We start from the raw sequence: 26,563 nt of genomic DNA on the forward strand, positions 1-26,563 counted from the left end.
TAGATCTTTTTACATGACCTGACTTTCCTGTCTTCTTGCCCCCCTGCTCTGCTTTTACTCACTTTCATCTGAATTCATTAGTGACGTGTGTGATTTCGCTCTGGGCTGCGATCGAAACGCCACGGGAGGTTGGACAACGCATGTGCTCTACGGTTTCAAAAACAACAGCTACCTCTCCAGTGCCTGAACACCGACTTCTCCTGAATCCCGATCCTGAGAATCTGCACATGCTTGCACCCGACGCCTGAAACAGCAGAGTGGCGCAGACGCACCGTCAGCCTCCAAACCTAAGCCACAAATTATGTCTGGTACATGGAAAAGCTCATGTGGCCCTGCAGCGGAGTAGGGGTGGTGAGAACGAGGAGTTTGGTGGTAACTGGGTTGGGATTGGACGGATACGATTTACATTCCTCTCAAGGGATGTGATATCAAGACAAGGTCAGACCAAGGCTAATACATAAGACACAGAGGAGAGGGAGGAGGAATTCAATCTGGCTCTTTACTCAAAACGACTCTCTATAGAACATAATACCATATTGCATGTTAACTCTCCATATTGCATAACGCACCCCGAGATACAATCTGTCCTGCATTATACTAATTATCTCCATTTTTCAAGAGCTCTCCATTCGTCTAATCCGTGTGGGCACATGGCAGATCCCTGGCAGACACCGGTCCATTTTGACCAAAGTGTTGTCCAAAACATATACATCGTAAGGCATTTGGCATCAGGAAATACCTCAAACTCCATCAACATCCTACAGCACATTCCATCTCATTTGAATAGTCGGTGCACAGAAGTGCTCCTAACCTCAATGCCCAGAGGAACCTCATTGTAATTGCAAAGAAATGTAACACTGCAGGCGAACACTAATCTGGACTGAGTATTCTAGTCACACTTGGAGTTGAGACAGACTTGACTTTTTACTACTAAAAAGTCAGGGCGCACCTTCACTGGGCGACTTTCTCATGGATATCTGATACGGTTGTTTTGTAAAAATATTCACATTCATTTGAGGCCAATCCGCGAGTTGTACTTTGTGTTCAATTTTTACATGTGCGTTTGTTTCGGTGGAGAATTAGAGAAAAGGGGGGGGGGGGAAAGCAGAGGGGGGTGGGGGTACGAAGGGAGGGAGAGACTCTTGACAGCCTAAAGAGATTAGTGTCCATTACCAAACAAATTTCAGCTACCACCTACAACACTTATGACAACCCTCAGTTCAAACCCTCATAGGAGCCCTTTCAAAAAAACACCACACACTTTTGTCCTCACCGCTGCGTTCCCTGGACACCGGAATGAAACAAGCACTGTTTTCTCGGTTGCCTGGTCTGAGAAGAAGGGGGCGAGCGTTTAAGAAGGGTGTGGGAATCAATTATCCCACTCAGGAGAAATGCAGGACCAGTGGGTATTGCTGGGATTAGTGTCCATTCTTGTCATGTACTGACAAACCCTCCCGCTGATCTCCTTAAAACCAGGTGTTATTAAGAAGCAAGGCCCTTACTCGGGGCCTATACCTGTAGGGTTTTTGAATAACTACCCTTTAGGAGTGACTGACAAGCTTATAATGTAAGAAAAAAATGCATTCCTGTGCTTTCAAGTGCTCACCTGTATGAATTCTCAAATGATATTCGGCCTGAAAGTGAATTCATGCACACAGTAAAGCAAAGCGTGATGCATAAGACGTTCAAAAGCCTTAAAGCAACAGACGGTGTTTACGGCGACAGCCTCCTCAGCACCTTCGCCCTGACTACCCTGACTAATTATATTTTGACTGCAAGTAGGCATCTGTCTTCTTGTGTGGAAACATTTAAGCAACAATTATTGGTAATTTATTTAATATCCTTCCACAACGCTGCAAGCCAACCTGTCACACTCACTCACAGTCAACGCAACGCAAAAAAAAGAAAAGTTGAATAACTGTGATCTGGGAGAGGACTCATCAGATATCATGTGAAACATACAATAGTAATTATCCGGCTCCTTTGCGTTAATCTCTAATTTGAGGTGCTTTTTGATTTACACACAGTAAATAGATACTTGGCTGGTGGAGCGACTTGGCCCATCTGTTACTGTTTGTGATCTGCGGTTGAATGGGCTTGATATTGTTTGAGATTGGAAATGAATAGACTTCATCCCGACTCCTGGCAGCAGTTCTCTCCAGGTGTAGGCGAGGAAAACCTGGACCCTTCCCAAGTTCAGATAGGTCTGTGTTGACGTGCCAGAAAAGCAAGGTGTGTGTGCGGACACAAAAGATGTCAGGTGGTAGCTGAGCCATTGAAAGGTGTTTACACAGGAGTTAAGTAGGGTTGTTCCTGACTAAAGACATTCGCAGTTGGCTAACAGTGGTAGGTTATTATTTACAAATCGAGAGGTCAGTTGAGTCAATAAATCTCTATTGCTTCATGCTTTACAACCTCAAATTGATGTTTATTTTACTGCTATTGTTCTAGTGGAAACAAACTGTGATCTTACAAGCTATTATGTATCTTAAGACAGTATTCATAGGATGCTGTTATTAATGTTAATGTTATTTTGAGACAGAATCAAACAATATACAGTATGTTTAAGTGACAGCTGAAGGTACTTATTGTGTTTTTTTGATCTTCTTCTTGCATGTTTGAAACTGTTTACTGTGACAGTTACTCAACATTTTCGTAATCTCCATATCTGATGCAATGAAACGCGTAGGAAGAGTAAATATTTTTCAAGCGCAGGCCTGCCAACCGCTTCTGATTACTCCAAAAGATTGATAGTTTGCCAATTGATTTACGGTTCTCAATATTGTATTTTGCAAATTGATGGAAAGGTTTTGTCTTCAGCTCTTGTGAAACTGCTACACGCTCATATTTGCAGACAAACTTGCAGTCGTGATTGTGAACTACACGTGAACTCAACACCGCACATGTGGTTAGAAAAGCTGATCACTGTGTGGCTCAAAGGCAAAACCAGACTGATATTTAACTAAGGGACAATCTTTAACCAAAACCTACAAATCATGGACACCTTCTGCTGTAAATGCCCCTTTTCACTGATGGAATCAACACAGGCACAGTCCCGTGGAGAAGTGAACTCCATGAAGTCATTTTGTGGAGTATTTACATTTCCATACAGCAACAGTATATACAGAAGAAACTGCTTTATTCTTGCTGCTGCAGCTTCGCTTTGCTGCCGGACTGAACCGATTTCAGGCTGGAAATAAATTGTCACTGACTGAAAAGGTAAACAAGTGTTCTATCATTCAAACTGACCTCAGGCAAGGATAAACACTGACAGTATATGGCACTTGAACGCACCACGGAGGAGGTTTTAGAGGACGAGCGCCAATCGTAAATTAAAGCAAAGTACAACAGAAGAGGAATTATCTATGAAATATGAGAGTGAATTATGAATCAGTCCACCTCACTCACACTCACTCACTCACTCTCTCGCTCTCTCTCTCTCTCCCTCCCTTCCCTCCCTCTCTCTCTCTCTCTCTCTCTCTCTCTCTCTCTCTCTCTCTCTCCCTCATGCCTGATGGGAGGAGCGCGGTGGCGGCGGAGCTCCTCTCCCCGTATAAGAGGTGCCGAGCGTCCAACCAGGGATTTCACACAGCTACTCAGGAGAAACGAAATGATCTGCCCTAGAGCCGCAGCAAAATGCTGGATGGACACCTACTCCTGGGATGGTTATCGTTCACAGTCATAGTCTCATATCTTCTCAACCTGCCCGGACCAGCCACAGCGTATTTCGGGTAAGCAAACACACACACAAACACACACAAACACTGGAGGGAAGGGGAGGGGATGATCAAGAAAGATGCTCCTCTCATTGATCTGTGATAGATTCCTGGTTTTATTTACAGAAGAGTGCACTTTTTTGAACGTTGTCCTAAGATAAACTTCAGCTTTTGACTTGTTCTATAAGTATACGCGCACCACCTCCTCCCTCCCTCCCTCCCCGGTTAATATCCCCCCCCCAACTCACCTACGGTTTAGTTGAGGTGTCACTCGCCGGGTGCGTGCAGGCTGCAGCAGGTTGATGATTCGGAGGCGCTGACAATTCGAATTTCAGTGACGAGCAGTGTCAGCAGGTATTCAACCCCGTAACACAGCAAACATCATCTATTTCTTTTTTGACTCCAGGCGGCCTTGGCAGTATAAAGCACGATCTTGGCCGGGTCCCATTTCTGACCCCAAAGTCTTTCCTTGTCAATTGAGCCAGCGCCCATTGTAACATTCTGGCACGTTTGAATGGCAGGTAGCGGTGGTGTGTGATTATTATTGCTGAAACACTTGTAAAAAAAAAAAAAAACCCATTATATCCTCAGTCGACTCTGAAAACAACCCGGGAGCGAAAGGTGAGTGTGTGTCTCTCTCTCCTTCTCCCCCTCTCTCTCTCTCTCCCCCCCCCTCTCTCTCTGTGTGTGTCTGTACGCTTCAGACTCCACAGCTGGTAACAATAAAGCAAATCTTGACTGACTGAACCGGTGGCCGAAACGTCTGCTCAGCTTGCACAGAAAAATCCCCATCCAGCATAAACATAACACAACTCTGGCAAAAGAACGACTTTCTGCCGCTTCCACCAGGTTTGAAAACAGTTGGAACACGTGTTGGGAAATTCACCTTAGAAATACACACAATAATGTTTAATTTCAGAAAGAGCACATGCAGGGTGTGTGTGTATACTGTATATATTTCTTTGCCAGTGAACGCCTCATATTTTAGGTGTAGTCGCTACGATCTTTACTTCAGAGTTGTTCGCGTGTGTGAACTTCACTGAGGAGGAGAAGCTGAGGTCACTCTAATGAAGTCAGTGTGACAGGTGGGCAGGCGAGAGAGCGAGGGAACGGGCGAGCGAGCGGCTGTGTTTCACCTGGTTCAGCCACCGAAACGTGACGCTTCATCTTCATCACTCAAACTTTCCCCCTTTCTCCCTACTTAAAAGTTGAGATCCCACCGAGCGGCATCTTTTGTTTTGTCTCTGTGTGATGGATGTAGAGACAAATGACCGCTGCGGCCTGTGGAGTGATGACGCTTGAAGCCGTTCCAGCAGAGTCAGATTTATGGCAGGTATGTGCACCACGTGGGATCCGTGAGTATTAGGCGATAAGGGAGCTGTTGTGAGTGTGTAGGTAGCACAGGACGCGCCCCCCCCCCCAAGGGCCTGTTAGACTGGTTCCTGACTCCTGGATGGACAGATTATCGCGAAAAGGTCTAAAAGTGTTTACCAGGTATTGACTTACCCTATGAATCAAAGCGGTGTGAGTAAACTGGATCGTTATCGTTTGGATCTGGCGTGTCACCTCTCTGTGTAACAGAGTGTTTTCTTGGGTGTGTAACAAAGTCTTGGCACTCGTTTGGAAAGTGGGTGATGCAAGCATATGGCACCTGCGAGAGCTCTGTATGATGGAAATATCTCAGCCCAGCCCGTGTCTAACGCCGGTGCGAGTATGAAATCCGTCTCTTGTCGGCCCGCGGTTTTGATTTCAGACCACATCGTGACCGTGGACCTCCGTCTCCTCCTCGCTCCCTCTCTCTCTCTCGCAGTGTCGCTCGTAGCCTACAGCCCATATGAAGGTTGACGTGCCAAATTGGCCCTCGCGTCGGCCTTAATATTTCTAATGGTAATGCATATTTACTTATTCAGTTAGCGCTTGTTTCCAATTCCCTCTGTCAGTCTGTTCTCTATCTGTGGCCTCTGTAGCGCAGAGAGACATGTGGTATTACAGTACTCCAGATTTATTATTCCACGGCTCAATGAGAAGGAGAATATGAATGAGCGCCGGTGAATGATTTAGCTCTGCAAAGGCGAAGAACATGAAACACACAGAAAAGACCCTAGCACAGGTGACACAGATACATGCAAAGTGTGGCCGCCCACCCTTACGCAGCCAACTACCCCCCAGAAATCAGACACCGGTGACACTCCGACACTGTCCAGCACGGCTCAGAGTGTAGGACATACAAACACAAACCTTTCCAAATAAATATTCCATGAGCACGAGGCATCCGAGGGCCTCCTGGGTACTGATTTACTCAAAATAGAGGGTCAATGTTGCATACCCAATTTCCACAGTGCGGTGGAGCGTAAGTGTAACATAAACACAATCTCTCCTGCCCATAGTCTGCGCAGCTGAGGGTGGGGTGGGATTCCTGGCGTAGTCGAGCACCCGCTTAAATTGTCATCCTTTGCCACAAGAATGCGAGTGCTCATTTTCTTCCCTTCTGCCTGTTGTGGCAGGTGCTGGTCCTCCTAAATCCGTTATCAGAGCCACAACCGGAGATGTTTGCGAAGGCTTTCACGAGTTGACTTAACAGTACCGACACGGAGCAGAAATTCTGTAAACTCTCGTAGGGGGGGGGGGGGGGGGGGGGTGGTGTGTGATTTGTTTTGGTCCTGCTTGACCCCTTCAGAGGTCACGTCCAGGAGAGCCAGAGTGCTCCATTTCCTTTTTAAAAATGTGTGTTTTGGTAAAGAGGCATGTCACGGTGCGGTCTTGTAAACTGTGCCGAATACGAGCTCCAACACTGAGTCAGGAGTTTGTTTTTATTTAGCTCATGTGCAACTTTTACAGGAAAACTGCCCGCGACCGTCCTGCTGGGATTTACCAGGCGCACACAATCCGGAAAGAAGCAAATATGACCGACGCGATTACTTATCACGTAATCATTTCAACAGCTTTAAACTCACAATCATCAGTTTGTTCGCGAAGCAGAGCAGATGACGTTTCAGATGGTGTTATTGTTTTCACTGCTCCATTAAGTGAGGCGGGATGCCAAACACAACACGCTAACAAATGGGATGTGTGTAAATTTACTTAGGTGGAGCGATTTTCAGTATGCAGCTGTAAAAAGATTTTATCACACAGCTGAATTAGTTCCTGGTGTATATCAAACACTGGTGCGTTTTGGAAGCTGAAGCAGCAGAGCCTCGTTTCTCCCGCACAGCGCCGGGATGTAACGAGCTGTTATTTAAGTGGCTCCATGTAAACATTTCCTTTGGTTCCTCCTCTGTCTCCCCTCCCATCTCTCCGTCCGACCGCCTCATGTGCGTGCCGGCATCCCAGCAGCGGTTTGTGGGGAGCTGCTGGGTGATTACCACTCATTAGGAGCTGCAGAGTTAGTGTGGGCTCAGGCTGGCGTTGCCTGGCAGACAGTGGTGGCGGGCATCTCATTACCAGGCCTTAAGGACTGATTAGGCCTGACGTGCAGCAGGGCGGGGAGCACCGTCGATAGAGGGATTTCCCAACTTCATAGGATATCCTGTGGCTACAGCCACACCTCAAGGGGTATCACTTTACAGAGAGCCAAGAAGATAGGATTCTCTCAGCACGGCTGGTGTGACCATGGAGCCTGATGAGATCACGCAAACCTGGAGGCTTAGATAACAGACCGCAGGCCTTCTGAAGAAAAAGAGAGCTTTGTTTTCTTTAAATTTCTGTTTGATACGTCTGGATTTGGAGCTAAGCCTTGCTTTGTTAGTGCTCTGCGCCTGTGACATCCCCTGTGCAAAGCCTGCTATGCTTGCAGATGCCACTGGGTGGTGCAGTGTGTTCTGAGAGAGCAGGATTGTCCTCAATCAACACTTTGTAACCATAGGAGAGTGGGAAATGAAATGTAAAAACATCAAATCAAAAGCCAGCCAAGTCTTTGTAAAAGTATTTTAGGAAAGGAAAAACAGTCCCACATGCGCCTGCTTGTGGCCAGCATTCATGTCATGTACCAAACGTATTTTAACATAAGCAAAAAAATCACTTTCTAGCGCAGAACGTCATGTCCCCTGGAAACAGAGCGCTACACAATAGCGCTGTTTATTTTACAGGTTGAATCATGAAACTGTTAGCTTGGTATACACCTTTTGTTATGAAGGTTTCAGTGGTGTCTGTAGTGGGTTGTTATGGGGCTCATACTGTATAATAATATGGTTGTACTGTATATTTTGAAGATTACATGGTTTGGTGAGGCTTTTAAAATGTGTTTGGCCCACTCATATCCGAAGGACTTCTGGTTCTGGTGTCATCGGCATGCTGGAGAGACCGCAGCGAAGACATATTGGATTTTAAAAGGGCGGCAGCTCCAAGCTCGGTCCCACACCAGCTCGCTGCACTCACACACTTCTGGTGGACGGGCAGAAGATATGGGAAGGAAACAGTTGTTGGTGAAAGCTGTTCACGCTTGATGACCTTTGCAGATGGGCCTGGAGACACGGGTAATTTGCAAAACAGGAAAACTAATATAGACTCAAGATAGTTTTAGTGGTAAGGGATTGATGAGATGATGCTAGTTAGCGTGACCGCTATGTCCTGTGTTTTCCATGCTTGACCACAGGCCAGTTTCTCTGCCTGGTTTGTGGGGATGAAAGAGAAACGTGCTACTGTGCAACTGGCAGGATTAGCAGATTGACTTAGTGTTTGGAGGGATATCTGCACATTTCTCGCGTCTCACTTTGAGGGATCACGATCACATTGTCAACAGAGACGAGCGCCTAATCTCCCCTCATCAATCAATGTAAGATATTGGTTATTAATCTCATCATACACCGGTTTGTAAGGATGTATAATGTGGAAAAGTTCAAAGAGGATCAGCTATTCAGTTCCAAAAAAAGGCAGGTTTGACATGTACTACACTATATTGGATTATCCTCCATAAACACAATCCCACGTGAGCCTGACCTTACATGCTCTGGAGACGTCGAGTGTGTGTGTGTGTGTGTGTTTGCCAAAGGGGTGTTATTCCATAGACTAAAGTCTGGGATATTTATCTATAAAGCCTCAGCATTAGTTGGAGAATGGACACAGTCTTTATGACTCCGCGAGTAAATTACTGCAATTTCACACAAAGACATGAATGGGCCTGAGCCTGGTAAGATGCTTTCACATGTGATCACCCCCAAGGGAATTTTGTTTGTCTCAGGCTGAAAATGGCCCATTTGCATCACTTTCATGTTTGCTTTTAATTGTGAATAGACTGTCAAGGATCAATCATTCTCCCTCCAGGCAATAAATGCGTTGCTCTTACTTGCACAGAAAACTCATCCGTGCAGCTGGGGAGCATTTCTGGAAATTAGGCAAAATAACCACACTTAAGCAGGTTTAACGTGGAATTTACTGCCGCACATTCAAAGTTCACGTCGGCGTTCATCACAGCACTGACATTGGTTTCAAATGTACGTTCTGTGGAGTACAGTTTAGACTCTCATGGCTGAGAAGCATTATCTCTCAGCAGTAACATCAAATAAACGTTAATAATAAACTCTGGCCACTTGCATTTACTGACGCGTGACTGATTCAATCCGGCTACTGTTTTGTTTTACATTGGCGGCTTTGACTTTGCACGCCCAGTTTGTTCACAAAAGCACCTTTGCCCAGAGTGAAACAACAGCGGGAAATGTGACTTTGTAGATTTTCTTGCACACATTTGAATGAGTTACTCCACTCTTGCACCAATTCTTGTGTCGGCATGTGCGAATGGCAGAGTGCATTGTGTGTGTGTGTGCCTGAACGTGTTTGGTGCGTCAGTGTGCTGGTACAGGGGTGTTCATGGTGCCATGGTGTAAGGTAGAACAGGGGGGAGTCATGCGGACACTGCTGCACGCCCGATCTGTGCCAGTCACACAGTGACTATGACTGAGCTGCTTACCTTTTAGAAGCCTCGAGTTCTCACATAGCAGTTAAACCTCTTACCATGCCCCACACTCCCATTCCCAAACCCAGGTCCTGCACTCCCGCTGCTTCGCTACCCCTGCCTGTAGTCACTGCTGTGCATTAAAAACATAATCTGCACAGTAATTTATACGACGGGGACTTTTTGTTTAAAAAAAAAACAAGAAAGAAAACAGTTATGGATGCCTTGTACTGGATTTTAAGAAAATATCCAGAGTGTCAGTCACAGTTAAAACGTCTACAAAGTGCATACATGTGCAAGAAGTTGACCAGGTCAGGGCATTCGAGAGAGAAGTCTGACACCGCCTCTGTGGGCTGTGAATGACCAGAAGGGACAGCAGATGACATAATGCTGGGTCATATCCTGTTGAGTTAACTCGTTCAAGATAGCAGACTCCCCCTCACCCCCCTCACCCCCCGCTCTGTGACTATCACCGCTTCTCGACTTCTCGTTCCCGCTACGCAGAAGAGGAAAAAAAGCACATTACTCAACAAATAATGACTCCCAAAGTTCCCTTTTTTTTGTCATGTTACTGCACTGTCTCGGTCACAGCTTGTTAGGAGAAGTCACAACACCCGGCGCTTTCAACCAGTGACTAATCTTATCTTAGCCTCATACATAATCGTTTAGTCTTTCCACTGTTTCTGGCTTTAATGGCTTGGGAAATGAACAGTGTCACTTTAGCCGTCAGGGGTGGGATATGTGTGTGTGTGTGTGTGTGTGTGGGGGGGTAAATGGGATCTGTGTGATTCATTGGAATACGGCGCAGAATTTGTGTCTCATAGTCGTCTCGGCGATTGACAATAGCCCGGAGATTATCCCGGACCAGAAAGTCATCTGACACTGAATCATGGTTTCTTCAATAATTCATGTTTAAGCTTTGGAGCACGGTGTCAGCCTTAGTTAGAGTGGACCAGAGGGAGAACACCACACGCACACACGCGCGCGCACACACACACACACACACACACACACACACACACACACACACACACACACACACACACACACACACACACACACACACACACACACACACACACACACACACACACACATATACATTCCTACTACCTCTGGCACAGCCCCGGCCTGTGATACACCAGATGGGACCTGGGCAGGGTGGTCTGAAGTTCATCCAACATTTCTGAGAAACACACACTACTTTTCCCCTGAAAATGGAGCATTTAAAGAAAGCAGAATAAGTGAGAGAAAGACGTGAGTGCAGCATAGTTTAATTTACCACACAAATTAATTTAATGAACACTTTTCACCAACTATTTTAACAGGATTCTTTTAGATGAGGGAAGTTCAGGACATTTACTGAGACCAAGTAGCACACGGTGCGTTCAGGGACACGTGTTCACGTCTGTCATTGACCTGTTATCTGCTTTTGTAGGCAGTAGTGGTTTTGTCTAGGGGAGGCTTTGTTTTGAGCCAACAGCTGGACGGAATGATTGGCATTCGTTTAGACTTATTGACCGGTGGGAATAGTGGAAGTTGGGAGAGCTGCCTCACGAGAAGAGGAAAAACTGAAGGAGGAGGAGGAGGAGGAGGAGGAAGAGGGGGGGGGGTGGTGATCTAGGAGACAGCAGACCACACAAACTGCAAGTTCAGACTAATGGAGAAACTGTGGCTTTTGTGCTTTTCTGCCTGGGCGCGTTCAGCCACCGCCGACTCTTATAGGTGTTGACTTAAGGTAGTAGGCACGTGCACGCGCATGCACACATGCACGCACGCATTCACGCATACATAATGTAACTACATACACAAACAGCACCTGTTAGTCTTGTGTGGCGGCGGCGGCGGCAATGAAATGGAGAAATCTGCCAAACGTCTTTGTCGCTCAACGATGCCAGGATCCTTATCCAACATAGTGTCAATAAAGTATCTATTGGATGGATCAGACGAATACATAAATGCAAATACGCAACACATTAAGATGAGGTAAATCAGTCGGTTACATCACGTGCCCTCATTTTTAATTGCACATATTTGCAGGATGTGAATCTGAACGTCAACTTTATCCTGCAAAAGCAAAAGCTGACTCAGCATAGGGTGCACATCCTCCTGCTTTCTAATTGATTCCATATGAGCCGAGCTGCCTTTGTTTATTTATGGTTGTGAACTTACACTTACACTCACTTACACTTACGATTGGCATTGGTAGCTTATTCATAGAGCAAGTAGGCCAAGAGAGGTAAAGAACCAGCGGTAATATGTTTTCCACTATCTAAGGAGTGAGGTATTATTTCACCTCCATATGCAATTCTTAACTACTTACATACCAAACCAGTGGAAAATGAGCAGAATTACCAGCTGTAGAACACTGCAGCACTGCGGGTCACTTCCAGGGCTGTAATGTAAATCCAGAGAGGGAGTGATGATGGCGAAGTTTAGTGCTAGTCAATGATTTCCCTGAGGGATGGACTCGGAGGCTCCGCGGTGTGAAATGAGGCGTTTTCACTGAACCCGGCGCATTGGAGAATGTATATAAAGTAAATGTCACGGGCAATGGGAGGCGCTGACAGGCCGAGCGAGAGGACCAAACAAACTGCAGCGTTAGCCAGCGAGAGACAGCGGAGGAGGCAAAAATGTGCGGGGGGGGGGGGGGGGGGAAGAGGCCGTTGAGAAGGCCGGGGGATGCCTGTGAGAAGTGTGCAAGGGTGTGTGTGTGTGTGTGTGTGTGTGTGTGTGTGTGTGTGTGTGTGGAAAAAAGCTAAAGCTGAGCAAACATCAGCAAGAATCCCACCTCACGTAGGATAATAATGAATTTTATATGTTAGTGTTATATTCCATGTGTAGATGGTGTTGCTGTGCCAACACCTCAAACAAAAATACCGTCGGGAAAATGGTCCATGATGTGAAAACAGAGAGTTGCATGATCCGACATCATAACACGGCGTGGTGGAGATACTGCACTTCACGTCAGGGCTGCAATTAATGATGCATTTTATTATTGATTATCAGATGATTGATTTTTTTCGAACTAATCAACTGGCCGCTCCACTGCTTTCTATATTTTCTAAGCTTCCCTGGCTGTCAGAGATGATGTGTGGTTGACAAGTTGTTGTAAGGTTACGGATTATTGACCTTTTTTGATCAGATAAGTTCAGATTCATACAGATTTGTGTGCGATTAAACCACATTTCTGCTTCTTTTTTTTCTCCCTCCCAAGTTGAATGAGTTCACTCCTCAGCAAACAGCAGTGTAACCTTTTTTCCCAGATCACCGTACTGGAATGTGCGGCTTTGACCCTTTTGTGTGACAGCAGGGGCCGACGGTCCTGCATCCAGCAAAAATATTATCCCTCATATCCCGCAAAAGCGTAAGTTAAGAAGAAATATCCGAGACGAGTCCGTGTAAAATACCAGAAAGTTCATTCACTGAAAGATTCTTCTTCGCAAAGCCAAGAAGAAGAAGAGGAATCAGAGGACATCTGTGATACCGTTTATCGATGTTCTGCTCTGGCAAAGACTGGACACACACACAGACACAGGAGCGAGTGTCAGCCAGTGGTTTCTTCTCCGGAGAGCCGCAGTGTTTCTCAGCTCTGGAGATGTCTCGCTTATCTGGGCTTTGCCCCCGGGCTGTCTTCGTAGCTGGAGACGTGTCTTTGTGTGCGAGCCACAGAGACGGTAGCGCTGAGATCAGTGTCATGTCATTGTTGGCCTCAATCCAGCTCCTCTCAGCCCCTCTCTCTCTCTCTCTCTCTCTCTCTCTGTGCCTCAGACAGACAGACGTCACACAGACAGTTTGAAGGGTTGCCTTGTTTTGGCAGGCATGTGGGCTTTCGGAAGATTTGACACTGATACGCGTGAGCATGCGTGTCCAAAAAGGAATGTGCGCGTCATGACAATGGCATGGAGTAAATTAAGACCACCACTTGTCACTCCAATCTCCTCTGCTAAGCTACTGTATATATACTACCTGCACAAATTTCACTTAATCTGTGCAGGTTTGTTAAATTGCCTCCTGGTGCCTGGTGGATTTGACTAATGCCTCCAACTTATGTGATTTTTGCGTTTCAAAGGGATTTAGACAGGTACTCCACGTGGCGCCATCATTCAATCCTTGACTTCTCGCCCGCCATTGAAACGTAACGGAGCAAATGTCAGCCATATGCAACATTCCCGGGTCAAACGGAATCGTTGACTCTGGCACTTTCCTCGACATTGTGGATTTGACCAACGATGAAACGATTACGGTGGAAATGTCAGATCTTTCAGAGACGCATAGTTTTCATGCATTGTGTGCTGCTGACACTGTACGTCTCAGACCATACCTTCTTTTTTTTTTTGACTCCTTAAGTGTGTTGGGGGAGTAATCTCTGTCAAGACGCAGCTTGCCAGGTTTCCATTAGAAAATTCATAGCTGTCAGACAAGTTAAGGAAAGGCAAACATGCTTTGTAAAAAGGAAACCATTTGCCCCAATCTGAAAGCCGATCCTGATGCCTCCTTTTTGGATTTGACTGCTCAGATTCCACATAGCTCTCAACCCCCCGAATGCGTTTAAAAGACAATATCACACAGCATATGTGAGCTATTAAGTCCATTGGTGAGAAAGTGAGCAGTGAAGGGGAAACACTTCAGTCAGTTATTGGACCTATTAAAACAAATCTCCAGTTGAAGGACTCCTGCGACCTTCTTCCACAGGCTCAGCGGGGAAGTGAGAGGCGACAAAAGCCTCGCTGGAAACTGCAACCCAGTCAAAAACAGAATTCATTTAAGATCGCGTCGCGCTTCTGCTTCACTCGGTTCGTAAGAGCGTATTGGCTCTGTGGTGAGGTTGTTGTTCACACTCAGTCCCTGCCCAAGAATTTGCACCGGCCGCTTTGTAGTACTTTGCACAGTCATTTATCTGAACCTCCAACTGATTTACTTTGCGTCAACATTTCCACTGGAGTAGGAATGAGCACGATCCGGGTATTAGCTCTGTCGTTGATGTATGTCGATCTGAAGTTGTGTTATGCAAGTTAAAAATGAGGTATAAAAGATGTCGAGGCGGATTGTTTAGCTTTATGCAACGCTGCACTTTTGAAGATTACAATGGAGTTCAATGGGATGAATGTGATCAACAATATGGTCACATTGGTTAAAAACACCAGAAAATCCTTATTATGTAAACAAATCTCTCCCTCCCTCTGTAAATAAATGCAAATCTGTGTGTTTAACCTTCTCTCCGCTCACTTTCATGATAAATATGTGCAGCGGATTCAGCGTATCTCCGATTGTCGTATTGTATCGAGGCAGCAACGGAGAAGACGTCAATCACAGCACAACGGTGTCTTTTAAAGGAATAAGTTCCGTGCTAAGGCGTACGCGCCTGAGGAATTGTGCTTTTGTGAGTTCTGTAAATCCATTTATTCTTCAGTTTCACTTTAAGGGTGTAAAGGAGGCCAGAAATTACACATAATGAACAACTACTCTGCCAATCCTGTCAGTTGCTGTGACCAAAATGGTCACAGGCTGACAGTCATGTCCCCTGCGTGTGTTTATGAAAATAATGCTCTGCTTTCCCCATCACAACCTCAGAACGCTGGTCTTTGGTTTGGCCAACTATGTGGCAGTCCACGCTTGTGTGTTTTATATACGCTTCCCTTAAATAAACTGACAAAAGGCGTGCAAGTCTACCACATGTTCTCCATAACATGTTTAGAACTCAAAGTCAGGCTCGTTATATATTTCAAATGTTTTGAGATAATGAACACTGGACGTTTTCTTTGGGAATTCTATAACGCCAGTGTGTGACCTAAATCTGGACGCTCCTGTTGTGAATCATAATCCCCCCTGAGGTTGTGATATAAATATTAAACCGACTCTTTCCTTGGCTACTGTCTCACATATGCTTGCGGCCCGACTGTGACGTTCTCTGTGCGCGTTGTTTAAAAATATGTCCACATACCAGCTGAGGGCTTTAGCAGTCATAATATAGATTTTCTAAAGTCAAACTGGAGTGCTGGACCCTACAGGCAGCGCAGGTGCTGCAACTTGGTTTGGGGGAAAGATGGCCAACAGAGACAAAACAGTGTCAGTGTCTTATGAAAAGAAAGAACTCTTCCTCCTCTGCGGAGAATTTGCTCTATACACAGACACGCCTGTGTTGGAGGTTGATCCCAATCTCCAGCAAATGTTGAATTCCCCTGAACATTAACCACTGAACTCGGCTCTGACCTGAAGAGATGACAGCTGAATTCATTTGAACATTAACCAAACTTTGGAGCATTATATGCCCCGGCTGTTCTTCCTGTGCTGTTTATGTAGTATATCTTTGAAACTCTTATTGTTTATCCAGGAAGGTCAGCATCCTGAACTTTATTGGATACTTTATCAAGATGTTTCCACTCTCTCCCTATGCAACTTTTCAACTGACTGGACTGTATTTGTGCGTGTGTGTTCGTGTGTGATCTTCTCCCTCTAGGTTGACAGGTAATGAGCCGCTGTCCATCCTGCCACTGAACTCTCTACCAGAGGAGAACGTGGGCAGGGCCCACTACAAGCTGTGCGACCGGCTCAAACTGGAAAAGAAGCAGCGCAGGATGTGCAGACGAGACCCGGGCGTGGCGGAGACCCTGATCGAGGCCATCAGCATGAGCGCCCTAGAATGCCAGTATCAATTCCGCTTTGAGAGGTGGAACTGCACCTTGGAGGGGCGCCACAGAGCCAACATACTGAAGAGAGGTACGGGCGGATGAGACTAATGCAATATAACTCTTCTTTAGCAGGACCGTCCAGGGAGCAGTTTGAACATCTGGACCACAATCTTAATATTTACCGTTGTGACTTGATTGATGCAAAAAATTATTAATAATTGGGAAATTAAATCATGTTAGAGGAGTAGACTCATCCTCAAAACACTTATAAATTATTAAACACCAATAAAGAATAAGTCACAAACCCTAAAAATGTCTTAGAAAGTACTTTGTACTGTATTTTGTCTAGATCAAGACAGATTTGGAATTTCCTGATGTATTGCCGCTCTTTCCTTCTCCAGTCTGAAAGCAAGCCTGGTATTTCTGCACTCTCCAGCTTCTCATTCCTCACATTCTCCCCCCCCCGTTCGCCTCTGCAGGGTTTAAAGAGACGGCCTTCCTGTATGCCATCTCCTCGGCGGGCCTGACCCACGCCATGGCCAAAGCGTGCAGCGCCGGGCGGATGGAGCGTTGCACGTGCGACGAAGCGCCCGACCTGGAGAACCGCAAGGCGTGGCAGTGGGGCGGCTGCGGCGACAACCTGAAATACGCCAACAAGTTTGTGAAGGACTTCCTGGGCAAACGCTCCAACAAAGACCTCCGCGCGCGCGTGGACATGCACAACACCAACGTGGGCATGAAGGTAAACAACGCGGCCGGCGAACATCAAAGCATCTGAGTGGTGATATCCGGAAACTAGAGGAATTAAAGGCAAATAGGTAGTAATAGCTAGCTAATTGTTTGTTAGCTTTAATTGCTTACTGAAACGAACAGATACAGTAAAGTGCACATGTAGCCAACAGGAGACGCGGTGTGAAAGCAGGTCAGAGTTCATCCGGGGCAGTCAGGAAGTCTCACTCGAATCAAGATGAATGGTGGGAAAATTGCGATAATACAATGCGGCCAGAGTTCTGTGCAATTACGTAGATAAACAGTCGTAAAGTGCCAATCCATTGTGCGCCTTATCCCTGATCTACAACCATATCTCTGCTCTTACGTTTCTAATATGAACTTCAAACATTACAGTGTTGGTCGACGTCTCCATCCAAAGGGATTTGTGTGAAGAACGTCTAATAATAATAATAATAAAGTTCTTTAAGGAGGTTTCAAGCATCTCCGTGCAGTCAGAGGAAAGAGACCGAGAATGATTTATGTAACGGCTAAATTTAGTGAAATCTAAAAGTGCTCGTTCATCAATATTTGGTTTTCTCGCTCGGATTAGATGGGCAATGAGTCATTTATGCTCTGGCGATATTCAGCAATTGTTTGCGGTGAGCAGCTACGGGTTTTTCGTCTTGGAAGTGATTTTAATAGTAAAATAAAAACGAGGGAATGGCCTTAATCGCCCGGGCCAAAGCAAACGAAAGGTCTGGAATCTGTTACTTTTGACTCGGAGTTTCTCATACCGTAGCCTTTTTCATTTGAGTCTCAACATGAATTATAGCAGAGGCATGCGTTTCCCAAATGTTAGCAGACACAAACCTCTCCCAACAGGCCGGCGCGCGCTCTTCCTCCTCAGCTTGGCTCCGCCGCGCGTCGCCCCTCGAGAGATTTTTATTTGCGATAAAAGATTTACAACATTGTTTTTGCGCTTTGTTTGATTTGCGCGTGTAATGAGGTGTACCGACCGCATTAGGGATGGAGTCCCGTGTGAAGGACGAATCAGGAATGTGCTCGCCTCCGCGCCCCAGCCGTCCCTTCACCACCCCCCCCTCCCACATTTTTAAAAGCTGACCGATCGGATTTTCTCCAACTGCTCGTGTGGTGAAGGCGCACTTCCTATCCGCCGACGTCTTTCACAGTGTGTGAAATAGAACCGTAGATGCAATCCAAACCCGAGTGAGGACAATGTGTTATTGCCATCCATTTTCACACTATGCTTTTAACAGCGCGGTTGATGCACCAGTGAACTTTGGCCGACCGCAAAGAGGTCGATTGCTGTTATAATAACGCGCGGCGGTCTTTTCAGCTGATCTCAGGGGCTGTTTCACATGCAATTATGGATGAATTTACGGAACAAAAGATTGAAGTTAACCCTGTCGTTCCAGCTGTTTGCATGACTTGCTCTCTTTGTTATGTCTGTGTTGCCACACTGGATGTTTGGGATGATCAATCTTTGGATTTTGAAAAGCCCCACAGCAGCACTCAGTGTTTACGTATTAAAGTTTCTTGAATGGATCTTCTATTCAGCAATAACCTCCCCTCACTTATAATAATGACAGTTGTTGAGTTTAATCAAAATCTCTCATCTGTGATTATCACAACAAAATCAATCTTCCCACCAGCGTTTATTCATCTGCTCTGTGTTTTGTATGATAAAGTACTTTAATAAAACGCCTTAGACAAAGTATTAAATTGTCCTCGTTTAAAATTAGGTTCATGGTAGTAAATTTAATCTTTTTGTGGGTTATTTGGCTCTTTGAATCGTGCTTACCAAACAAAGCCGCACTCAAAAACTTTCATTACATTCCTCTGATGTTTCATGGCTTTAACATTATTTGTACTCTCACTCAACTAGGTGATCAAAGCCGGAGTGGAGACCACTTGTAAGTGCCACGGTGTCTCCGGCTCCTGCACCGTCCAGACCTGCTGGAGGCAGCTCTCGCCCTTCCACGAGATCGGCAAGCAGCTGAAGCAGCGATACGAGACCTCCATCAAGGTCGGAAGCTCCACCAACGAAGCCACGGGCGAGGGGGAAATCTCCACAGGCCGGGGCCAGCAGCAGCAGCAGCAGCAGCAGCAGCAGCAGCAGCAGCAGCAACAGCAGCCTCAGCAGCCTCAGCAGCCTCAGCAACAGCTGCAGCCTCTGCCGGGCCTGACTGATCAGATCCCTCGCACCATGGATTTGCTCCACATCGAGGACTCGCCAAGTTTCTGTAGACCCAGCAAATACTCATCGGGCACCGCGGCCCGCAAATGCTACAAGGACAAGAACTGTGACGCGATCTGTTGCGGTCGAGGCCATAATACCCAAAGCAGAGAAGTGACCAGGCCCTGCCAGTGCCAGGTGCGCTGGTGCTGCTATGTCGAATGCAAGCAGTGCACGCAGAGAGAAGAGGTCTACACCTGCAAAGGGTAAACCGGTTGCCTCTCTCAGTCCCTATTTGGTCTACGACCGGCGGAGCGAGTGGAAATGGTGATTTTAGAGACTGGTGGTCATTTTGTTCGAGGTTCGACCGAGGATTTGCCTCCACAGTCAGGACAGCGTTCTGCAAACAAAGGAGAGCAAGCCGATGGAGAAGCAATAAGCACTTTGAGGGATTTCTGTAGGTGGGGTTCTGAGGTCCTGGGGCCCCTCATGCCTGGGGTTTGCAGAATTAAATGCTCCACCCTTTTTCAGACAACAGGGTCAATATCTCAAGCTTTTGGCTGTGGAGTTGCTTCCTACTTTCCCATATGAAATCCATTTGCTTCTTTCCACGAGAAAACAGCAAGAAAACAACAAAAATCCTCATTAGCCTTTAGCTGATGAGGATCAAGGACAAGGGCAGTAATGCCAACAGACTGGATTTTGGGCCTTGCCCAAAGAAGAATGGTATAACGTATGTGTGTGTGTGTGTGTGTATGTATATGTCTGTGTGTGTGATTGAGTGTGTGTGAGCTGGCAGTAGATAGCGAGGGGAGGGGGTTCAAATGACGACTTCTATGGCAATCAAAACCATATTCAGAGACTGCTAAAGACAGGGTGTAAGAATTACTCTACACGCACATATTTACACTCACACACGTTGTGTGTTTGCATATGTATGTACATAGATTCAGTTATATTGTAAAGATATTATACAAGCCACTTATCTAACTATGTTAAAACAAACCACTAACCACACAAATGTTTTGTTGTTTGTGTGCTCTCGCTCGTTTTTCCTCCTAATTCTCTTTGACAAGTCCCTTTGGAAAGCAGTACACTTGTGTCCGACGTCTTGCTGTGGATAATTTATAGATCCTCTGGGACTACTCCTTCACAGGGAGAGAAATGCTCAATTTTGTTTTTCAATATTATAATATGAAGCTGTTTGTAAACTGCTAACAGAAAATAACTTTACCAGTCAGTTTAGGCTATTCTCGGCTGTGAGCCAATCAGTGTTCAGGGAATAACTTAAACCACTAAACCTATTTGGAGAAAATAGAGAACAATATAAATATGATCACTTGACCAGCAGACAGTCCAGGTGTGACTCAAACAGCCATTGGTTAAAAAAAAAAATAGTATGTATCATTTACTATGGCTCCATGGAGCTTACACCTACTTCATACGTGTTTTGTTTTACTTTTAATACTTTGAAGTTACAAAGAAAACTGTGGAGGACTAGAGGAATGTAGCCCCCCCCCGACCATTTCACATCCTTCTTTCCTCTTCGGCTGCCACGATTTGATTGAGCCATATCCAGTGTGTAGACATGCACTACTTACATCAGTCAGTCCAACCAGTACGGGGCAACTGAGACAGAAATCTTGACTTGATGCATCTGCAAAATTGCTTAAGTGAAGTTAAACGCTTAAGCCTCATTGCTTATATAAATACATTTTATAAGACTAATATTTCTCTTCCTCAAATTGACGTAAAGTGCGTGGAGATGGAGCTTTTGGAAACTAATTCCAAACCTGATGTCTTCATTCCGAAGTCAGTGAAGTTGTTGGAAGAGATGAGTTGTGTTTTTTGAGTAAAAGTAAGAAATGCCTCTGTACACGCAAACAATGCAGACGACAATACTTCATTGTATTCTCAGCTCTTAGTTTCTTGGAACATTATGTTAAATGCTATAGGATATAGGACCTTATATGCCTTGTTTTAGATAGGTGTGTATTAACTACTGAGTGAGGGACCCAGCTTTGTATTATAGCGCCATTCACGCACTGAAGCCCAAAAGCCCTTTAAAGTATTTAAAGATCTGTATTTATGGATACAGTGCAGTGCAGAATCTCTTTTTTTTTTGTAAATAACAAAGGTTTATTCACCTGTGGTATAGAGACAAGAGTGAGGCACATGTTCAACTCTCACAAGCAATTTTAAAAAGGCATTGATGGCAATAGGAACATGTTATAGGCCATAACATTTGAGGTGGAGCGCCAGTAACAAACATCCTTAAAGAAAAAGGCTTTTACCTTCTACAGGATGTGTTTCTTTCCCTTTAAAGATGATTATCGTGATAGTTGAAATTGTAGCTCCGCCCTCGACAGCCTTATGGGTTATTTGTCCCGAGGAGATGAATTCCAAGCATTTTGATATGAGGAGGCATGCCAAATAAAGGATGGTCAAAACATATACATAGAACTTTGCACGCTACATGGAAACCATAATAGCTATGCTGGGACTGGAAGCATAAATGCCTGCTTCCCACAGCTTTTGGTGTGTGTTTGTATTCTCCACACACACACTCCTCGGCCTTAGACTGAGGTTCTCTACTATTGAATGGACTCCAATGGCAAATGACAGGAATACCAAATGCACACAGTGTGCATTTTCTTTCTTTATAAATTGTACACAATTACTAATAATACTAAAAACATTCTCCAGCATGATGCAGCAGTTTGGTTTTAGATGTCACACTCGTCCATTTTTTTTTTCGAATCCAAAAGTCTGCACTGTTTAATTGTCAGTGGGTCATGTACAAAATTCTATTTTGTAGAAAAAAAATAAAAGAAATAAATTATTTTTTAAATATATTATGAGCATGTGTTTAGTGTAAATAACGTCAAAGTCTAAACTGATTTTATATTCTGTATTTTTTACTCTTTTGGGTGTTTGTTCCTTCTGGGGTGGAGGCTTCAAGAAGCAGTGTATACATTAAACATATCCCAACATACACTCAAGTAGATATCGCAATTATTAGTCATTGTTTAAGCCCAAAACAAATCCTAACAAATACATACAAACAAATCAAAATCGACTCAGTTTATTTTTCTCACATGCAGACTTTTCTGAAAGTACTCAAATCGAGCAGTACAGCTTATGATATTGAATATCTACATGATATAGACTCAACTGGTGGTTTTTGCATACTTTTCGATCACTTAACATGTACTTTTTTGTTAGGATTTGTACTGTGCTTGTAAAAAACAAAAACCACATACACACCAGCCCACATATTTCCGTTTGTGACACACCAACAAAGCTTTGTCCATGTTCACGTATTCATGTCTTATGGGAACCCTAAATTATTTTCCTCTACCTCATGTGTATAGCTTGTAGGCATAAACAGATCACAAATGACTGGTAAGAATGTATTTAAGTTATTTAACATCTTTGTATAACAAAGGCGAAAAAAATCTGAAATAATAAATGAATTTTTAAATTATTTTGTGTGGTTTCATTTCTGGGCCGTACTCAAATGATGCAGTTGAATTAAAAGATTGTAGCTTGAATTTATTTACAAGATTACAATAATAACAGTGAGTCCAAACGGGATTAGAAGGACAATGATTAGAGGGACTGATTCAGCTAATGAGTGAATTTTGTGTATAATTTGAAAACTATAAACAATAACTTTGGTTGTCATTCACATAATATATCACCAAATGCTTATTTAGGGGAGGTGAATGTGTATAAGCAATAACCTCTGACACAGACACAAGGTATTGGTGTTTGTTGCAGCAACAAATAGTCTAGCAAAGACAACAGCAGGGGTTCGACCACAAGGCTGTAAAGTTGAGTCCCTGGATTACAAGAGATATTTACAAAGAGATGAGCCCCAATGTTACTGGTGGAGGTGTAAAGAGAGTAAAGTTAAGTATAATGTATGAAACCCTTCTACTTTTCATCCACTATATTACACTCGTGGCTCTAATTACTTTATAAACACGTCCACTATGTGATAAATCTCTTCTTTCTTTGTCAGGTTAAATCTTTTAAGCACTCTACTCACCACACACTGGTCCACTCTGCAGCACCAGCAGCAATCAGCACGCATCACCACACACACCTGCTGAGCATCACCCTCACCTGCAGACTATTAGCAATCACACCTCTGCATTTCATCTCGCCTTTGTCGGACATTGCAAGTTTATTTCCTATTGTGTTAAACTCTTAACAACAATTTGATTTATTCTATTTCTTTGAAGTTTATTTCCATATTTGGTTTGTCTGTTAATAAAAGTTTCATGCCGCACATGCAATCTGCTCCGACAACTGCTTTATAGTGCTGACAAAAGGCATAACAACCCGGAAAATGAAGTATTTTTCCATTGAGGTACTACTATTATTTACAGTAAATGGCCACAGGTGATTGGAGCAAACCTCACTTACACAGACCTGCCTGATCAGTCATACGTCGTCATAGCTGAGGTAAGTGTTTATGTGAATCTGATACAGACCTTGTTGGATTTTCACAGTTCCATGCAAGATCGCCCCTCGATCTGCTATGACATTTTATTTTGATTTAGGGTAAAACTGATTATCAAGGCCTCTGTCACGTTATACAACACATTACCTTTGGGAATAGTATTTTTTTTTTTTACCTCAATGTCAAACAAAGTTACCATGAAGCTCATTAGTGTTAAGATATACACATTTCTGTTTTGGCGTTAGACCTTTTTGACACATGTGCCCAAGCTCGGAGCGTTTATCCTGCCTGCTGCTGTGCTATTGTTTCAACAGGCTCATGAGCAGTGGAAAAATATCTTGTGGCCTCATCATACAAACCTCGAAGCTTGACTAATCTAAGAGAACAGCAGCTTTGTGATCCCTGGCTGTGAATGAAAAGCTTTACATCCGGTCGCAAAAGCAAAACACAATTAAGGAGTGTATCTGCCCTAATACCTAAAACATCACTGGAAAAGACCGTGATATCCTTGACACGTGTACCTAGGAGCTGTTCCTCCCCTGGGTCCGACTTGCTTTGCTTTAAGAAACTGAGAGGCTTTAATACACCCTGCTTGCTGGACTCCTACTAACTTCCTGCCCTGTACCAGGCTCTAATATGAGCTGTAACTTTGCGGTGCGCTGTAATCCGACAACGTTTTGACAGCTGTTACCATGAAGGAAGTGGGTACAACTAAAGCGCAGGGCCGAAAAAGAGGTAGAAAAAAAAAAAACAAGCAAGGACTGCCCTCCTCTTCCCCCTCCTCTGCCATTCATCCTCTTGGTCTGCTGTTGGACATGCAAACGGCTGAGGCTGTCAAGCAGAAAGAACGAATGGTGAGATAATTCTCCATGAAACCTTGACCAGCTCTAAATTGGAGAGGATTGTTATTCCAGCATCACCCCACTGCACAGGATGTGTGTGTGTGTGTGTGTGTGTGTGTGTGTGTGTGTGTGTGTGTGTGTGTGTGTGTGTGTGTGTGTGTGTGTGTGTGTGTGTGTGTGTGTGTGTGTGTGAGAGAGAGTGCTTGTGGAGGATTTGAGTGTTGATTGTGGTCTGGTTGTGTTGGATGTAATTGGAGGCAGCCTCTCGCAGCGTGAAATGAATAGCTGAAGATGCAGAGCCAGTGTCGGGCCCCATTTTCCAAAAAGAATCTTAAAGTCTCAATCTGTGATGGTAATGGTAAAACAACATAAAGCATGTTCCGATCCTGTGTAATTGGTGCTCAAAGATTGTATCTTTACGATGAACGTGCCAGATTTTGCTTAGACATATGGGAAACAGGGCTGTGCATTAGAATAAATAAATGTGTTTCAGTGTTTAATTAAGCAGAGAAGCTGACTGAAGTCCATTTTAAACATTTGCAAAAAATAATGATATTTGGCCCGGATTCCATCACTATAGTCTATAGGAAAAGTCAAACAGACCAGCAGATCATGAAAAGGAATTTGAGAGCTGGCTATGGGCTCGTCATGGTGAAACATATGTGCCGGGTGCTATGAAAACACCTTAGCTCATGCGGCAGGTCTGTGGAACTCACAGATTTATGATTTTTTTCTTTTTCAGCACATTGGGAAAAACCAAGTTCCTCTCTGGAAAGTGTGATAGGGGTCTGAGGTTACTGCGTGTGCCTTCCTCGCCTTCTTCCTGTGCCCTGCCCAATAGCCTCCCCTGTTTATAACTGTGTTTGATTGTTGTTAAGTACCTGTCAAGGCTCCCACTTGTCCCTCCTGCCTGGAAAAACAAGTGAGCTCAGCATCTCTCAAAACAGGAGCAACTTTAAGGGAAAAAATACTTACGGTATATATCTGGATCACTTCGGAAAAGGATCATTTTGTGCGGATCAGTGAGTGAGCTGTCAGTCAAGTTAATGAAATTTGTTATTAGTGGTATTAGTGCCATATAGATGCACACACTTACTTTATATACTCCTGGGTCAACGCTTTATTGTTTCAATAAATACTTTCGTTAAGCTTACAGGGCAGGTTATTGCCTATGCTGCTCAACCGCTTAAGCACCAGGAAGAGCATTCAAGTGAATTATAACTTAAATGTGTTTTGTGATACCATGCGCTGTAAAAACAATCAGGGTTTTTCCTTGGAAGAGAGCTGCACCGTACTGGAGGTATGCATGCTTTTTTTTTCTCCCCATGAGTAGAGAGAAAGTGCACAGAAAGAGACTGAGGCCTCCCGACGAGATGCGATGGATAATGATGATAACCGGCTCGGGAGGTTTTCAACACTTGTTCACAATCATTAAAATGTCAGGTTCATATGACAAAGCTCATTCATCAAGAGCCGTCCCTTTATATGCTCAACTCCTACCCGAATCCAAATGAAGAATTCAATATAGTTCATAAATTGTACAAAATCTGTGCTGACCTGAGTTGAAATTCTCCTTCTGGAAAAACAGAATGATAAACAAACAAATTATTCTATAAATAATAACGGAGCATGTGTTTCTTACATTGGCAAACGTGGTTGGAGAGTTAGAAAAGCCCCAGAGACCCCATAGCAGGGTTTCTAGGGGGATGGGATAAACATAGATCTGTGCAGACGCCTGGGTTTTTGGCAGGCCTGCTGCGCTCGCAACTGCACCGGGAGAATTGGAGCTCTTGCCAGGAGAGGTGCAGGGTTAGAAACATTTTATTCTTAAGGAAATTCCTGCTTTTACTCCATTATTCATCGGAATCTCTAAGGGGACAGATGCTCTAACTGCTCTAGCAGAGAACATTTGGAGTAAAACAGTTCATCGTGGTAGATATCCAAGACAAGAGAGTGTTCTGATGTATCACCAGTAGGACGTATGGGATGGACATGTACTCCTCAGTCCATCAATTTAGTTGGACAGTAAGTACTTTGGAGATCACTGAATGGATATTCAATACCATAACTATAAGCATAAAATGTCAGACTAGACCGGCCATTTACT

General features: G+C 44.5%; 1 protein-coding gene across 1 annotated transcript; it reads left to right on the forward strand.

The window, feature by feature from the left end:
• Positions 1 to 3,563: 3,563 nt before the first annotated feature.
• On the forward strand, positions 3,564 to 22,630 carry wnt9a (wingless-type MMTV integration site family, member 9A). Its single transcript, XM_076145098.1, has 4 exons — positions 3,564 to 3,731; positions 16,064 to 16,323; positions 16,715 to 16,977; positions 18,853 to 22,630. The coding sequence occupies exons 1-4, from the start codon at positions 3,637 to 3,639 to the stop codon at positions 19,411 to 19,413; spliced, it is 1,179 nt and encodes a 392-aa protein (XP_076001213.1). The 5' UTR covers positions 3,564 to 3,636; the 3' UTR covers positions 19,414 to 22,630.
• The last annotated feature ends 3,933 nt before the right edge of the window (positions 22,631 to 26,563 follow it).

The sequence above is a fragment of the Genypterus blacodes genome, unplaced genomic scaffold (assembly GCF_046128005.1).
Source record: "Genypterus blacodes isolate CSIRO-AG114 ecotype Tasmania unplaced genomic scaffold, CSIRO-AGI_Gbla_v1 ptg000029l_1, whole genome shotgun sequence".
Classification (NCBI taxonomy): domain Eukaryota; kingdom Metazoa; phylum Chordata; class Actinopteri; order Ophidiiformes; family Ophidiidae; genus Genypterus; species Genypterus blacodes.

Coding starts and splice junctions, on each gene's coding strand:
- wnt9a (XM_076145098.1), top strand. CDS start 3,637: ATGCTGGATGGACACCTACTCCTGGGATGGTTATCGTTCACAGTCATA. Junction 3,732..16,063: donor CCAGCCACAGCGTATTTCGG/GTAAGCAAACAC, acceptor TTCTCCCTCTAG/GTTGACAGGTAATGAGCCGC. Junction 16,978..18,852: donor ACACCAACGTGGGCATGAAG/GTAAACAACGCG, acceptor TCACTCAACTAG/GTGATCAAAGCCGGAGTGGA.